This window comes from Pieris brassicae, chromosome 7 (genome assembly GCF_905147105.1).
Source record: "Pieris brassicae chromosome 7, ilPieBrab1.1, whole genome shotgun sequence".
NCBI classification, from domain to species: domain Eukaryota; kingdom Metazoa; phylum Arthropoda; class Insecta; order Lepidoptera; family Pieridae; genus Pieris; species Pieris brassicae.
In genome coordinates this window covers 1,306,385-1,322,929 of record NC_059671.1, presented here as the reverse complement: position 1 = coordinate 1,322,929, position 16,545 = coordinate 1,306,385, and the positions used below count along the sequence as shown (strand labels likewise).

The window sequence follows — 16,545 nt, the reverse complement described above, 5'->3', positions numbered from 1 at the left end:
ATTAATTCAAACCTGTGAAACGAAAACGAAACGTTAATAAAATAATTGCGTAACTCTATGTAAAAAATACTGCTAGTTCTCATAACAAGGGCGTAGAACGAATGACAACGTAGACGCATCTAGTTCTTTTAATCGCCTATAGTTTATTTTACATCGTAACATCTATCAGTAGTAGACAGCAAAACAGAACAGCGCACTAACCTGGTTGTGGGAATAAAGAACAAGCAAATCCCTTTTCTATAAAATGTGGACGCCCAAAAGGCATAAAATAGGCACTGGCTAGTAAAACTAAATAAACAGATAGGTATAGTAACTCTATTTTATATCTGATGTAGCGTTCTGTCCGTTTTGTTTTTAAAAATATATCAGTCATGTAATATTCCAATAGGAAAATAATTTTAAATCCATCCACGAAATACAAATATTTCCTCTTCATAATTATGTATTTTTGCAGCTATCAAAAATACCATCCAATTTTACAAAAAACGTCAGTAATATATTCCCCGTCTCCCTTATTTTGCCTATAACCGAATTCCGATATCATAACTTTTATACGAGATTTTTGCCAACCGATAACGCGAACAATCTTGTTTTGCCAAACTTTGAAACGTTTCTATATTTTATGTGCTCGCAGACGAGTTCTAGAAACATTTCATATTTCTGTTATTTCCTTACACGTACCAACTGTTTAGAAATATTAACTTTTTGGTTAAATTGTACTTTCTCTAAGACATTAAATCATTTTTATTATACTCAAAGACAATATACATTTATATCGGCTTTGCTGTATGTTCATATATTAAGTTTAATTTAAATAACAGTTTTTTTTTTTAATTTTAAATATTTTTTATTAAACTTTGTACATATAAGATCTCGTTTAAATAATACCATCTTGTATATTTTCGACAATATTGTTGTATAACATTAAACCTTTAACAAAGGGATTGGTTAAATAGCATCGAACCGTTTAAAATAAAACGTTAAATCCGGAAAAAGGAAACGGTTGGAGCTAGCGAACCATAACCAAAACCATTAACTTCCTTTAACCCTCAAACTTACCGTTAATAAACGCGAACAGCCACAAAAATATCGCAGATATATGCGTAAGAGCATACTTTGATTCCTTATGGCGAACCATTTCAAAACCATCGAACCACCATAACACTGAAATCACTCGTCAATATGACGTAACTAAGTTGGTGCACTGTTACAGAAACGACTGTTCACGTCGACGCGCGGCGTAAGACTGAAGTTAAGAGCTCCGAAGGGTTGCGGGGGCAGGGTTGTTTTGTATCTCACATTTCCGAGCTAATGTTTCCCTCCGACCACGTGTCGCTAGTCAATTTTCGTCCCAATAAACGTTACTGTTTTTATGGCAGTCGTTAACTACATTATTAGTTTGTATTTGATGTCGATTGGTGCTACTTTAGTGCGTAATTACAAGTGCCTTTTTAATTTTAATGGTTCGTAGTTAAAGGGTGGTTTGTTTTAATGTTCCATTTATAAGCTTTTAGAGTTTTGATTTTATTTGTATTTATGTTGGCAACGTTTTTATTCTTTTATTTGACATTGCGCACTCATGCATTTGTTCACGGGCGGTTTTGTTTCTCCTTATTTGATAAACGGTAGTAAACGTTTTTTTCAATTTTATTATTTGAATAGTAATATTTTCACAATAATCCATTATCGTCTTAGAACGTTTTTTAATTACCCTTAATATTTTACTGTTTAATTCTTATATGTTCTAGTTAGTACAAAATCAAAATACGATTAACATACGGCGATACACGTCATTAAGAGTCTTTATGGGTATTTTCGTTCATAATTGTTTAGTAGTTGATCAACCTTCTGCTTCGACCACTTCAAGTTTTTCTGTTATGTTCTCATTCATGTATTTTCATGATGAGTGGATATAGTTAAAATGACGCTTTAAGTTTAAGCGTAATCTTTGCGCATAAATTACGCTTCCACCGAATTCGAATACTGTGTACTACACACTAGTTTAGCCATGTTTGAGTAAATAAATCCCTTTTTTGAACAGGATCACCTAATGTTAAGTGACACAGCCATAGTATACGTGGCTGAGAGTATCATGGCAATGTCTGGGCGAGTGCAGTGTTGCAATTAGTAACTATTTCATGAATATAACAACATAAACAAATACACATAAATTACAATATTCAAACAAAATGATGATTTTATTTGAATTTCTTATCATAAACCAAAAACAAAAGTTTTTTTCGAAAAGTTAACTATCTGTCCCTGTCAATAAATAAAAGCACCATCTTTTCGCTACAACAAAGGCATGTCTAATGTTATATTAAATGTAATATATAAACGCTTTCCTTATTTCTGCCTTTATTTTTTTGTTATATAAATAGTATAAATGTTTCAATAATTCAAATACAAAAGTTAGTGGAGTTTGTATTAGTGCTCGTGGCCGTCGTTCGTCGTATTCTGTCCTCATATGTGAGGGCAAAATACGCAAGGACAAATCGAAAACAAAGGCAGATCAAGATCAAAGCCAAAACAATGGAACTAATGTGTTTGAGCATATTATTGGTTTACTTATTTTAAGTTAATATATAAATTAATTTATACAAAAATACGTTATTTTTAACTAGCCTTTTTCTTCACTTAATCCGTCTTTCCTTCCCCTTCAGAACACAAGTTGCTATCTTGTCAACGAGCTCTCTCGCTAAATCCTAATGTAATGCTGATACGTTTTAACATTTATTCGTTTAAAACAAATAGCTCGTCTGTTATCATTTTTCGCCTTTGTTGTTAATGTTGTTCTCGTCGACAACTTATTTAAATACTAACAAAAGGAAGACGTTATTGGAAATGTCAAATGAATGCATGAATACCGATGTTGAGTCGAACGCAGAAGACGCACAGCAACAAGATGCCGATAAGGCGCACGCGTAGCGCAAAAATAGCGTGCTCAACCGCTCATCGAACATAATATACATATACCGGCAAACTTCTTGGGCACAAAACAAGGGAGTGGGGGTCAGTTTGCGCATCGTACACAGCGCGGGACACAAACGTCAACTGATTTACCAATCACGCGATTGACACGTCATTCTCCCGCCGCCGCCCAGTGATACCTAAAAATCGCTTCTGCTCAGGCAAGGATCAAGATGTTTGCCGGTATCTGTAAGAGAACTTCAAAAGTGACATTCAAATTGAAACTGAAATACAAATTGACGTCTTTGACGGTTACGTGATAGTTTGCAGACCGCATTGAGGACCTTTATTAACCGGGAATTAATAAAAACAAACGTCACTTGCATCACATTCTTAAACATTAACTGCTTTCCGTTTTTATGAAAAATACACTACAAATTCACTTTTCAGGACTCAACTAGTAAATTTTATTCACATCAACGAGTAGGATATAGTTCAAATGAACTCCAATACATAAATAAATCTGAAGCTTGCCTTTCAGCCCGTGGCTCTTCATAAAACTTGGCAAGTAACCTCCAACTTCGCTCGACTTCAACTGATACTGAACTTGCACGCTGACAACTTAACGCGAGTTTCACTATCTCTACCAAAATGTTACAATCCCTCTTAGTATATACCTCCAGCACTATTTTTAATATTTCCACTGTTTATTTATTAAAACATACCTATATTTCTTTATATAAAGTTTTTTGCAGTAATAGATAAATACAGTAGATACAATTTAAATTATTGAATAAAAAGGAAAGCAACTAACGGCCTTATATATATATACACAAGTGCAAAACTACATAAGTGTACAATTACTTAGACAAAGAGAATATAATAAAAAAATGCAATTAAAGCATATGAAAACAGTGATAATTTCAGTTACGATAATACACTACTCTTGCATAAATAGTGTACGTAGTAGGTACGTACGCCACTGGAGTACGCTGGATCGATGGGGTATCTAAATCTTTAGAGGATGATGAGTGCGACTGAAGATAAAACATAAAATGTTTAACACCTTACATTGTTGCTCAAATAAGGGAGAAATACAGGGAGTTTAACAAGCCACTTTACACCGCTTTTATAAACTATGCCAAAGTGTTTGAAACAATTTATCAAGATGCTATTTTGGCAGCCCTTAATAAATGCCACATAAACAAGCACTATCTAAGAGTAGTAAAAAATATGTATGAGGGTAGCGTAAGCCAAGACAAACTAGAAGCACGAGGTCCAGCAATACCGATTGGTAGAAGCGTGAGGCAAGGAGACCCTCTTCTCCCCGAAGCCGTACACAATGATACTTCAACAAATACGAATATCTCAACTGGCAGTCTGGAGGGACAAGAGTTAACCAGGATCGACTTACACACTTCAGATACGCGGACGATATTTTCTTATTCGCTGAAACAAATAAGGAACTAGAAACGATGATATTTACCTTAAACAAAAAATGTAGGCCTTAAAATGAACGAGGACAAAACTAAAATAATGCCAATCTGCGCGGTTGCTCAAAACCTTTACCTTTAACGGTTGGTATACCTTAACGGAAAGCCTAAAAACTATATTTACCTTCACCTAAAGAATTGTTTTGGACACTTGTATCTTGCCTACTCTCTCATACGGCTTCCAAACGTGGACTTACAGCACAAAAATAATAACCAAACTAGTAGCATGCCAGAAAACAATGGAAAGAAGCTTACTAATCATACATAAAATTGAAAGCGAAATAATAAGACAAAAGTAATAGATACCTTACATTATGCCCTAAAGCAGAATTGGCAAAAAGAAGAGCGAATAGCAAGATACACAGATAAAAGCTGGACTTCGAAGATCATTGTATCGAGAGGAGCAAGGGGAATAACGAGAAGAGGGCGCCCCAAAAGAAGGTGGATAGAAGAAATAGAAGCGATAGCAGGAAGCGAATAGAGAAAGAAAGCCAGAGAAAGGGTCAGTTGAAAAAAGCTGGAGGAGGTCTCTACCCGTCAACGAGTTCCGATCGACGGTACTGAAGGTAGCTAGGATATAGGATAAGGATAACATAAAAATATTAATAATGTAGAAAATTGAAAAAAATCTAAGCTTTATATTATCTCATTTTTTTGTCATGATTGGAAACTAAACGGGCTTTATTATTATTATTATAATTATTGTTGCTAAAACCGAAGGAAGAGGTTTTTTTGATGTGAAAATGTCTTTTTTGTTATCATTCCTTTCGATGTTCCTGGCGATGTCCACAACTATAGAACTGGATTGTCTACGTGTAGAATGGACCAAAAGGTTAAGTTAACATTTAAACCAACTTAATAATATATTTTTATATATATATTTTAATAGTCCCTCTTATCTAGATAAGATAAGTATATATATTATTATAATTTCTCTCTCTAACTATAGAAAAGTAATCTTTTTTATCTGTATTTTTAAAGTAAACGTTTGAATTTAAAAATTCTTTATTCAAATAAACTTCAATGTTACACTTGTTTGAACAAAAACGATCATTCTTCGCAATTTGTCAAAATATGTTTACGCTATGTTGGTAAGATTTTGATTTTCGTAGAGCGTAAATTGAATCACAAAAACCTTTAAATTTTCATAAACGGGAGTAATAGTTCGAGCTCTTTTCGGATAAAAATTTACCCTAAGAGACAATAGCATTTTAATAACAATACTAGTTAGCTTAGCCTTTAAAGGAAAGATTAGCCTTTATGCAATAATTTGCTTTACATATAGTGAAATCGGGTATCTTTGTAAAACATGAAACTATTCACATCGCCCAGGGGAAAAATCGAATTTATAAATTGGCTTTACTAATCTGGGTCAATCATTCGTTATTAGTTTTGTTACTGTCAAAATGTACGAAACTATTAATCACACGTTAAACAGTAGAATTTCAAACCGTGAATAAATTTATAAAGGTTTAATGCGCATTTTTTAAGGCATCAAATCTGTAATCAGTAGATGTCAACTTGAAAATACATCCATTATTATTTGACTTTTTAATTTAATTCAATGTTCTGTTTATCTAATTTCAATTATTATTGTTAAATATAATTTAAGAAAAGAATACTACTATAGTAATGAAGAAAAAAAAATCGAAGCTATCGTTTCCAGATAAAAAAAACGCGTATATTTTTCTATATTAATCTAATAAAAGGGGCAACCGGGCTGGAGTCTTACCCAATTTTTAGGAGTAGTGCAGCCCAAGGACACTGTCAGAAGACACTCGCGAATGTGATGTGTCTTTAAGAATAGAGAACATAGGAGGTAATAAACGCACACGCTAATAATATTTCTCCAATCACCAAAAACATGGTATCGTTGATTAAATTATAAGTTACTTGGAGTTCATCTAGAAACCATAAAGAATTTGCCACTGGAATTCTTAACGTACCTTCCGTTACTCTTATTCTGTTATTTAAGTTATAAAATATTACAATTTGACCGTTTCCAAGAAATTAAGTTTATACTATAAATGGATGCATATGGCGTTGTGGTACAATGTTCATTGTCCAGTATAATCCCAAGGAGTTAGAAATCTAGCTAGGACTAATATAAAAAGGACAAACAAAGCTATTCAATACGTTTTTTGAATAAACTTGTGCCGCGCTGTGGTAAATGTGAAATTTATGAGTACGGTTATTTTGAGTGCATTTCGTTGTATCAAAACCGCAGATGTATTATTATTTATAAGTTACATTTTCATTATTCATGAAGAGTAATTATTCTGTGTGATAAGAGTTTTTTTGTTATTATTGTACTGTATACTTAATGAGAATACAGTGGCAGTAGTGGAGTCTTGGCCAGAAATGAATTTCTTTAACATTTTGTCATTTCCATATGTTATTAATTATTTGTTGGAGCTAAATTGACTTGCAAAGCTTGGTATGTAATGTCAATATTTATTATTGACGCCATACATTTAGTTTCAAGAAGAAAGTTTTGTTTGAATATAATACTACTTATTTTACTGGCGAACACCAAACAAAATAAATAATTACCTTTCTATGGAGGAAGGATCCAATCTAAGCAGAGACTGCACCGAAGGCCTTAGTAGCTAAAGTAATACCATACATATCACCTCGACGTCCATGTTCCACAAGTGAGCGTCTAAAGGCAGTTTTTGCAGCGCACCAATACAATGTGGAACCAGCTGCCCACTGAAGTATTTCCAAACAAATTCTAATTAGGGTAATTCTAGAAAAGAGCGTACCAATTCTTTAATTCTTTCTCAGTGCGTTTCAATATATGACGATAATGTCAGTGATTAAACATTGTCACTCTAAATATGCTTTATCGTTATCACTCAGATTAGTTTAAACTTAATTTTTCTTCGGTTAACACAAGTACTAAATATTGAAATAAATATTTAAAGACCATAAACGGGAAATACATAACTATTATAGTCGATGTTTGAAGTGATTTCGTAGTCAGCGAGACGCTTTCACGTCAAGTTGGCAGATGACTATTGGATATTATAATTTACATTTATTGAAATGTAAAATAACGCCATCTATTGACGTGAAGTTGTTATTTGCGACACTGCCTTTTTTAAATTGACTTATTGGGACGTTCTTCAGTATACCATAACTACAACAGAGTATGACAGCCATCATTAAATAAACTACATTTCCCTATTTTGTTACTAAAACTATTATGTACCTTACTTAAACCACACTATACAGATACCACACCACATACCACCACTATATACAGATTTGTTTATACGCCTCATACATCCACATTTAACTCATTGAAGTACGAAACTAAAAGGCTTTTTAAACGCCGACAAACAAACGCAACCTTTCATCCAAAAGCTCAACTTTCGTAAGCAAAACTTTCATAAGCGTTTATAACACCCGTATTAACAATTGAGACGTTAATATTGCTAGGTACGATAATCTCCCAAGCGCGTATACTTAAATTCGTACAAATCAGCAAATGTAGTGTAGATGCGCCTGAAATTTGTCAAATAAATGATGAACTTATAAAAATAAATTAATATTTATTGTAATTATTTCAAGATATTATATCAATAAAAATAAATGGTATGATACGTACACACACTAGCACAATCAATCGTGTGAATATATATTTACAATAGCATTAATATTCCGCAGTGGAGACTTTTTTAACACAAATTGTACTAGTATATAAATATCAAATATATAATATATAATAACGGACTCTTTCCTCCAACTTTGATAATGTTCCCTTTGTCCTCTTGGGCCGTGGGATTCAATTGCACAGGCGCTAATTGAGGTGGGCGCCTGATAGACAGTACCTACCGGGACCACAAAGCTGCTGCATTTATCGCTCAACGAATTAGTATCGCAATACAGCGAGGAAATGCCGCCAGCATTAAAGGTTACATCGAGACCAAACTTTTTAAATTTGTTTTATATTTCTATTTAACAATTTTTAATAATGATTATTATTAGTATGTACGTTAGAATATTGTAATTACGCTATCACATTTAAGTAGTTACTTGCATTTGTGTATTGCATTATAGGATATAAATTGTCACAAGATAATATTATTTTTAATTGTTATAACGCTGTCAATGAACGGATATCGCTAGGATTATAGAATCTAAGTAGTGCTCAAATTGTGCGACATTTATGTTGAAGATATAAGTTATTGTCGGGTCTCCATTAAGTAATAGGGAGTAAAAGCTTTCCGTTTAATATCACGAAGGGATTTCCAAAGGAAGCGCCCTATGTGTCTGCCCTTTGATTTATTTTAGACTAGCCTATTTCGCGAGTTTTTTGGTAAGATTTATAATTTTAGCTTTATATTCAATGTCATTACTGTGGAAACCATTAAAGGTAATTGTGACAGCGCCGTGCTCAGTAGTTTATGAATATTTAAAGGTATTTTAAGCCTTAATAAAGATTTCAATAAGTTTAGCATAATTCGCATTGGCAGTTAGAAGTTGTCTCTGACAATAACAAAACAAGAAATCGATAATAAATCAGGCAAAAAAATCGAAGATCAGTTGCCATTATTATATGATGTTTGCAGGTAATATTGAAATAACATGTGCTTTAAATTAAATTTTTTCACGTTCAAACACGTTTAATTCACACACCCATACACATATTAACACACCCCCAAACACTCATGGTTTACTTGCGTTCTGTTGTTTTTTTCTTGTTTGTTACTTTATTTTAGTCATAACTAGCGGACCCGACAGATGTTGCTATGAAAATTGAATTTGAATTAGAATAATTTACTATAAATGCTTAATGATATACAACTTAAGAAAACACTTTTTAAACGGATTGATTTTTCGACGTTTCGCGTGCTTTACAGCGTGCGTGGTCACGGTGACAACATATACAACTTTCTTTGTTTGTTTTTCTGGCGCGTATCTAAATAGTTTTGTTGGTATTCATGCGATGGGAACAGGCGACATATATATATATATATAGATTAATGCCACAAACAATTAGCGATTGTAATTATTTTATGTGTATTTTATCAATATAATAACTCCGATCGCAGCATTTGTTTTAAACGATATTCATTTTTCTTACATCCTCTTTGACGATATTTGCAGTACGCGTACTATCAATGTTATGTCAAACACCATAAGGTTATATGAACAAAGTATGAATTGTAAAGGCGCTATGCACTGAAAAAAATGGCTATAGTACCTAACTTTCTTATTCTTTTCCTTTCATATGAACCTTCTCCTGACAATAAAAAACACAACAAAAAAAGAATCCGGAGAATCCTGTCCGCGGTGGAAGGCTGGTGACTTGTTTCCACAAGACTTCTATAGTCCTGCCTGCACCATGTAAACCATTAAATGTAATATTGTGAAGAGGCATATAAACTTTGACGTAAAGAATCGTCCATAAAGATTTCTGTACATCGAAATCTAATTCCAGTTCAATATTTTTTGTTTAGTTCAACTAAGAATGTTTTGTATGATTTCAAAATGTTAGTTTAGAATGTTTTTTTTTATTGGACACGGGGCAATCGGGCAAGTGATACCATCGACACTTCGCCTTTAAGAATTAGTACGCTTTTTTCTTAAAGGAACTTAAGTCAATTTATATTTTTTCTTCGTTATGTAAAGTTTTATTATTAATAAAAATAATATTTAAATTTAAATATTACTGTTTAGTTTGATAGGTATTGAAATATAGATACCATGGATATCCATGATTGGTATCAATCAGTCATGGGTGTCAGATGAACCTCCTGTGACATAAAAACAACAAAATTCAGGATAGGTTGTTAATATTTTCGTAAGCAGATTAATGGAACAATAAAATAATAAAAGGATATACTTTTTTCTATAAGCAATCAAACGCTTACCAACTGCCAGTACTATGCAGATTACCTCGATACAAGTATTTCGTATGTAAAATTACTCAATGATTTTATTATACAGGTAAAAAAAAACTAAAAGATATGTTCTAAGTCTGGACCTCAGATTTCTGTATCTGTTTCGGGATCTGTCTGCCTCTCTGTCTGTCAAGTAGGTGATCAACCTTCTATGCTAGACACACGTCCTCAACTTTTCGGTTCTAACTGCTCTAAATATTGAATATACTTCATTAATAAAACGCGAATTGAAGCATTGAGTTTTATCTTAATTTAAATTTCTTGACCATTACCTTTTTATTGCATATAAAAAGTACCCTCCCATATAATCTGCTAAATGGACCTAAATATAATGGGGGTATATAACCGTAACTCAACTTGAAGGGAACCAGTACTGTATCTAAGGATATATTACTAACAGGAAACAGGAATATTTTAAAAATATATTGAATACGACAAATTCTTTTTCTGAGACAAATCATTAAAAATGTGAACTATATTATATACTATATTGAATTTGCTAAACAAAATATATGAAATATAAGTGTGTCTGAGTGTTTGAATCGCTTAACGACCGCTTCAGTACTATCTTAAATTAATTGAATAGTTTGTTTGAACGATATTAATCGGGGTTTAAATTTTAACCATCATTTCAAGTTTGCAAAGGACTACCCAATTATAAGTACTTTAATTATAATGAGCTTTACAGCCATCCGTGGCCTCTGATATCTAAATCTGTTTAATTGATGTCTATTTATTTATTCGTATTACACTTGTTTGGTTCTTAGGTTTACTTTATAGATAATTACTTTATAGCGACACCTTCGGGCTAGTTTAAACTGGTCGAGGATTTTAGGTCAGAGGAAAATTAGCACCTTCCTTCCTCCATAATTAGTTAACTCTTATGCTTGCGAGTTGGATGCTTGCACATTTATTTGAATTTATGAAAAGGACAGTAAGAAGTAATAAGTAAAATTTGACGCGCTGACAGTTGTCAGAATTGACAAATGACAAATGAGAGATCCTCGTTGATAGATTGTGGTAAAAGAACCGTCGTGGGATTTGAGTTCGCAGCAAAGCTAAATTACCTTTTTTGGTAGATGACAACACTGTGTTAATACAACATAATTATAAGTAGTCATGACATAAAAACATAATATATATGTGTTTAAGTTGTTAGGTGAAAGCCTGTTCTATTTCCGTTCACAATCATGTCTTTTATATAAACAAAGAATAAATTAATAAATCAATAGCGCTACAACCTTTTTAGGTCTGGGCCTCAGATTTATTATTAGATTTTTCTGGTTCATGATTATTTTTTAATTCAATAGGCAAGCTGATCAGCCTTCTGTGCCTGACGTACGCCATCGACTTTCATATAAACAGAAAACCCAATTCGCGCTAAAAGACATTTTAAAAATCAATGTAAAGATATTCACACATTCGAACTATAATATAAGTATAAGTAGATTTTTATTGGAAGTACCCTGAATATTTAAAATTTAGATATTTAGTTTAAATATGAACTATTCAAAGTTAGATTGTAGTAGTGCAGGGTGCTAACTAAAATTACGTATCCATGGGCGGCGATGGTGCCCTATATAGGCGCCCCGTTTGCCCCCTATTATATATATATATAAATAAATATTTTTGTTATTTAATAATAAACCTGGCTACTATAACAAAACTCTTCAAGTTTCCTAATTTTGTATTGTACCGTAGGCTCAAGTTACATTGGTCGTAGTTTCTTAAATAACTTTTGTAAAAGTGACCTTGTAGTCTAGAGAGATGGTTCTTGAAATGGAAATTGTAATTTAGTCTCAAAAGCGACTCGTTGCCTTTGTACGCTCGAATAATTATTATTAAGTAGAATCTTATTTTGTAAGAAACTTGCGGCAAACCCAGTTTACAAATATCTGCTTTTCTACAATTTTGCCTCGTTTTTCAATTATTAACTTGGTCTTAGCTAATTAATACTTCTTTACTCAATTCTTTCAAATCCCAAAACTCCCTCTTATATTAAAAATGAATTCAAGTTCTCAACTTTACGTTGCACTCCTCCAATAGAGGATTGTTGGAAATTCCATCTCACAGCTCATCTATATTAGGCAATTCGTTTAGGATCTCCGCCATTAAGTTGTAGAATAGGCTGCCCGACTGCTTACGATCGGCTACCTCCCTAACATGTTTTAAAACTCTTCAACATAAACATTTCTTAACCATATCCTATCCAGCTCAATCGTGACTTGTAATTCTTGTTTTCTTATTCTTTTTTATTACATTGTAATTCACGAATCCGTGAGATTAGCTTTTTGATTTTTAGTTTATTTAAACATTTCTTTGGTGTCATATTATAGATTAAGGTTTTATAATTTATATTTAAGATTTGGTTATGCATTTCTTGTACTTATTCCTATTTTTTTTAAAGATTTTCCCTTATGAGGGTTGCCTGGCAGAGATTGCTTGCATTCCTTATAATTTTTATGTATTATTTTTTTATATAAATGTATGGAAAGGTGAATAATTAAATAAAAATACTACTTGAAGCTTAAAAACAAAAAAATGCATTCAAAGCAACTTACAAGTTAATATTTCAAATTTAAACCAAAATTATGATAAATTAGTATGACATCTGAATTCAGAATACCTTCAAATATCTAAGCTTTAAGACAGCGAAACTTTATTAAACATATACTACCTGGGCCCTCACCTGTAACTTCTAGTAGCGATACTGACCGCTACGTTTTTGAAAACAACCTCGTGTAAACAAACGACCGTAGTTTCTAAAGTTGCATCTTCTAGGTTGTCCTTCCTATTAGTAGCTGCGTATATAAATATTTTATAGCCTATATAGAAAGACGAGAAGAGAGAAAGATGGGAAGTTCCTTAGATTAGCTCGTTTAAGAAACAATTCAGCTTTATAATGTTACTAAGGATACTGTTAAGTATCTTTTTTTACACATGCTATCTTTGCAGTTATATAATATAAGTTAGTATTCATTAAAACACGTCGCATAGTTTGAAATATCCCGCAGAAGGGGAAGTTTATTCTTAATTTATAATATGAAATAAATGTTGTGAACATTGGTCACGCTAGAGTAGTGAAATTTAGGAAACCATTTGGATCCATTATAGTAAAATGCTTTTAGTGACAACATTAGATTTAATTATTTCCTGCACTTTTACAAATTGTTCTTATATTTAAGCTTTAAAGCTCACTTTCATATCAAAATTAATATACTACAATTGAAATAATTGAGATATGAAAAAAAAAAAAAATATGAAAGGGCATAATTTTTTTTACTCCCATCGTAAATAGTATTCTTTTATAGAACAAGTAAACGGGGGCAAACGGACAGGACTCGCTACGAGTACGCTGCCGGTCTTTTAAGAATTTGTCCTTTTTTTCTTGAAGGATACTTAGTCGAATTGGTTGGGAAATACTTCAGTGAGCAGTTCGTTCCACATAGTGGTGGTGCGCGACAAAAACTGCCATAAAAAACGCGACATCAAAATTAAAAAAAAACCGGAAGCACATATAAACGTATTTTAGTGTTTTATCTTTCAACACGCCAGTATTGATTATTGTGTGGTCAAAGACCAGAGAAATAAACACATTTACCATAAAAACTTTGATTTTATTTTAAAAATACAAGACACATTGAAGATAAAAAAAAATCATTTCTTTATTTTGGTTATTCTGGGAAAATAATCACAATATGTTACATTAGAAACCCCCTGTCGTTTATATTAATGTAACCATAGCAGTCTTGTTTAGGAGCGCGATAATTGCATATACAAGTAGTGCATATACAGGATTATTTTGACTATGGGTTGATTCCTATACAATTCAAATGAAATCAATCGAAATCAATTTACACACCGCACTGTTGTCATAAAACAACTTTACAATAGAATTATTAAAATATAAATACAAATAACGATAAAACGATATTACTTTGTAGATTTAGTTCCCTAAATCGGTTCTATATTTGAAGTTTCACTGCTGTCCAATGATAGAACCGAAATGCTATTTGAAATAGAAACATTAAATTTTACGGTCTTATTCTGCGAGAGTTTGTATCATATTTTATATTTGTTTTGCCACGCGGTTATAACTACGTCGATTCGATAGTAACAAGAAACATAGCATTATAGAACCTTAGCTTTCCTTAATAAATTATAATCACAAATCCGTATTAAAGTGACTCGAAAGGAATAAGTTTCATAAAAGTTATGTGAATTTCTATTTCAATGAATTCATGTATAACAAAAATAATAATTCACTAGCGCCACAATTCTATATGGGTCTTGGCCTCAGATTACATCCATCTCTTTGATAATTTATTTTTTAAACTAGCAGGCGAACAGCCTTCTGTCTGACCTGTTGCACGCCTAATAAAGTTAGCTAACTTTCATATAAAAGTGATAATTACTTTGGCCTTTCAAACACTAAAGTTAGAGGTGTTTGAAAACGGCATAAATTGAGAAGCGGTCCAGCTTTGTCAGAATACGATTTCGTTATCCGATCAGTAGCGCTCCTGCATACATTGTCCGGATTTGACCGTTCGTGACCTCACATACAGCTATGAACTTTGATTCCGTGGCTTTTCACTTGAAACACTGAAAAATGACGCTCTGTCTCCAAACAGAATATTTGAAAATGGAATTCGGTTTAACTTGAAAATTAATTTGATATGGAAGAGTAACACAAGTAGCTTCAACTAGCTTTAACAAAGCAAAAAATCTGCTTCTTTTTATAATAACGTTAACAAAATTTAACAGAAAGAGACGTAATAGTGCATTACTTAAAGAAGTGTATAAAACAAAATCAGTCTGATATGTTTTTATACATTAGGAGGTTAAATTTCGTAAATGATCAATACCGTCTTAGTGATGATATAAAGTTTTGTTTTTATATAAAAATCGTGTCTGAGAAAGGACACAACTTAACATTACCTAATTTACTAAAAAGGATTTTAAAGGTAAGAAAGTGTCGCATAACACTACTTAGAGTCTCTATTAAAGGGAAGACACTCGGTTGTGTACTTGGATTTTTCATCCATCTACCACTATTTAGCACTTTAATACGACACCAATTCACTAATTATGTCCTATTAAGAGCAGTGTTGGCCTACTGAAGTCGTAGGTTCAATCCCCGTCTGTGCACCAATGAACTTTCTTTCGATGTGCGCATTTAACATTGGCTCGAACTGTGAAGGAAAACATCAGGCACTGGAAAGCTGATCACCTACCTGCCTATTAAATTGAAAAAGGATCATGACACAGATTCAGAAATCTGAAGCCCAGACCTAAAGAGGTTGCAGCGCCACTGATATGTTTTTAAAAAAAAAATTGTCCTTTTCAATATCCTCACTAGGCCCGTGGTGTCGTAAAGCCCAGACCTAAAGAGGTTGCAGCGCCACTGATATGTTTTTTAAAAAAAAATTGTCCTTTTCAATATCCTCACTAGGCCCGTGGTGTCGTAAAGCCCAGACCTAAAGAGGTTGCAGCGCCACTGCATAGCCTCGACATTCAAGTGTTAGTGGAGCAACAAAATATATTTAATGATATCTTTAAATAAGCTTGTGTACTTTGATACGCGTGTACAAGTACATACTATTGTGAACCAGTAAGCTGATTTACCCTGACTGCAGCGCTGTCAAGCTGTAAACTCAAGACCTAACCACTGTTCTTAAACAGATAATGACGCTAAACGTTCGTGATCAGCAAACTAATACCACTCAATTTACAATGTCTTGATTGCCCTCAATCAGATCTGGGTCAAGCCATTCAGTCTAATCTAGACTTCAGTCCATTACAGATAGCTTAGGGTTTACAATCAATCTTATAACAAATGCTGTTAACAGAACAATTGAAATTTGAGATTGCTGGTACCATCCGCTTCCTAATAAACTTAAGTTTATAAGGCATGAATACTCCGAAGAATTGGCCGTACCTGCAGCTGAATTCCATTATCATACGATAAGAAACGAAATTCCATTCTTATCACCGCGACGCCTGGCTTTCAACAAGGAAACGGTTTGTTTAGGGAACTAGCTGCCAATAGGTATTTTCGATATCACTATATATAAGGCTCCTAGCCTTAACGTAAAGAGTGTAATATTACCGTATGCAACACACTCGTAAGACTGTTGCTGCAGGTTTTGATGAGGTACGCACTTCTTTCTAAGTGCTCTGCTAGCTCGTTTGATTGAAAAGAAATACTGAAACACGTTGTACGTCGCGGA

At 33.0% G+C, this 16,545-nt stretch overlaps 1 protein-coding gene across 1 annotated transcript in view; it reads right to left on the bottom strand.

The window, feature by feature from the left end:
• The window catches only part of LOC123712112, a 64,901-nt gene extending 63,669 nt beyond the window's left edge, over positions 1 to 1,232 (bottom strand). Inside the window, exon 1 of the mRNA XM_045665067.1 lies at positions 1,060 to 1,232. Coding sequence (XP_045521023.1) covers positions 1,060 to 1,138 — 79 coding nt within the window. The 5' untranslated portion in view covers positions 1,139 to 1,232. The remainder of the gene's footprint in view (positions 1 to 1,059) is intronic.
• Positions 1,233 to 16,545: the final 15,313 nt, after the last annotated feature.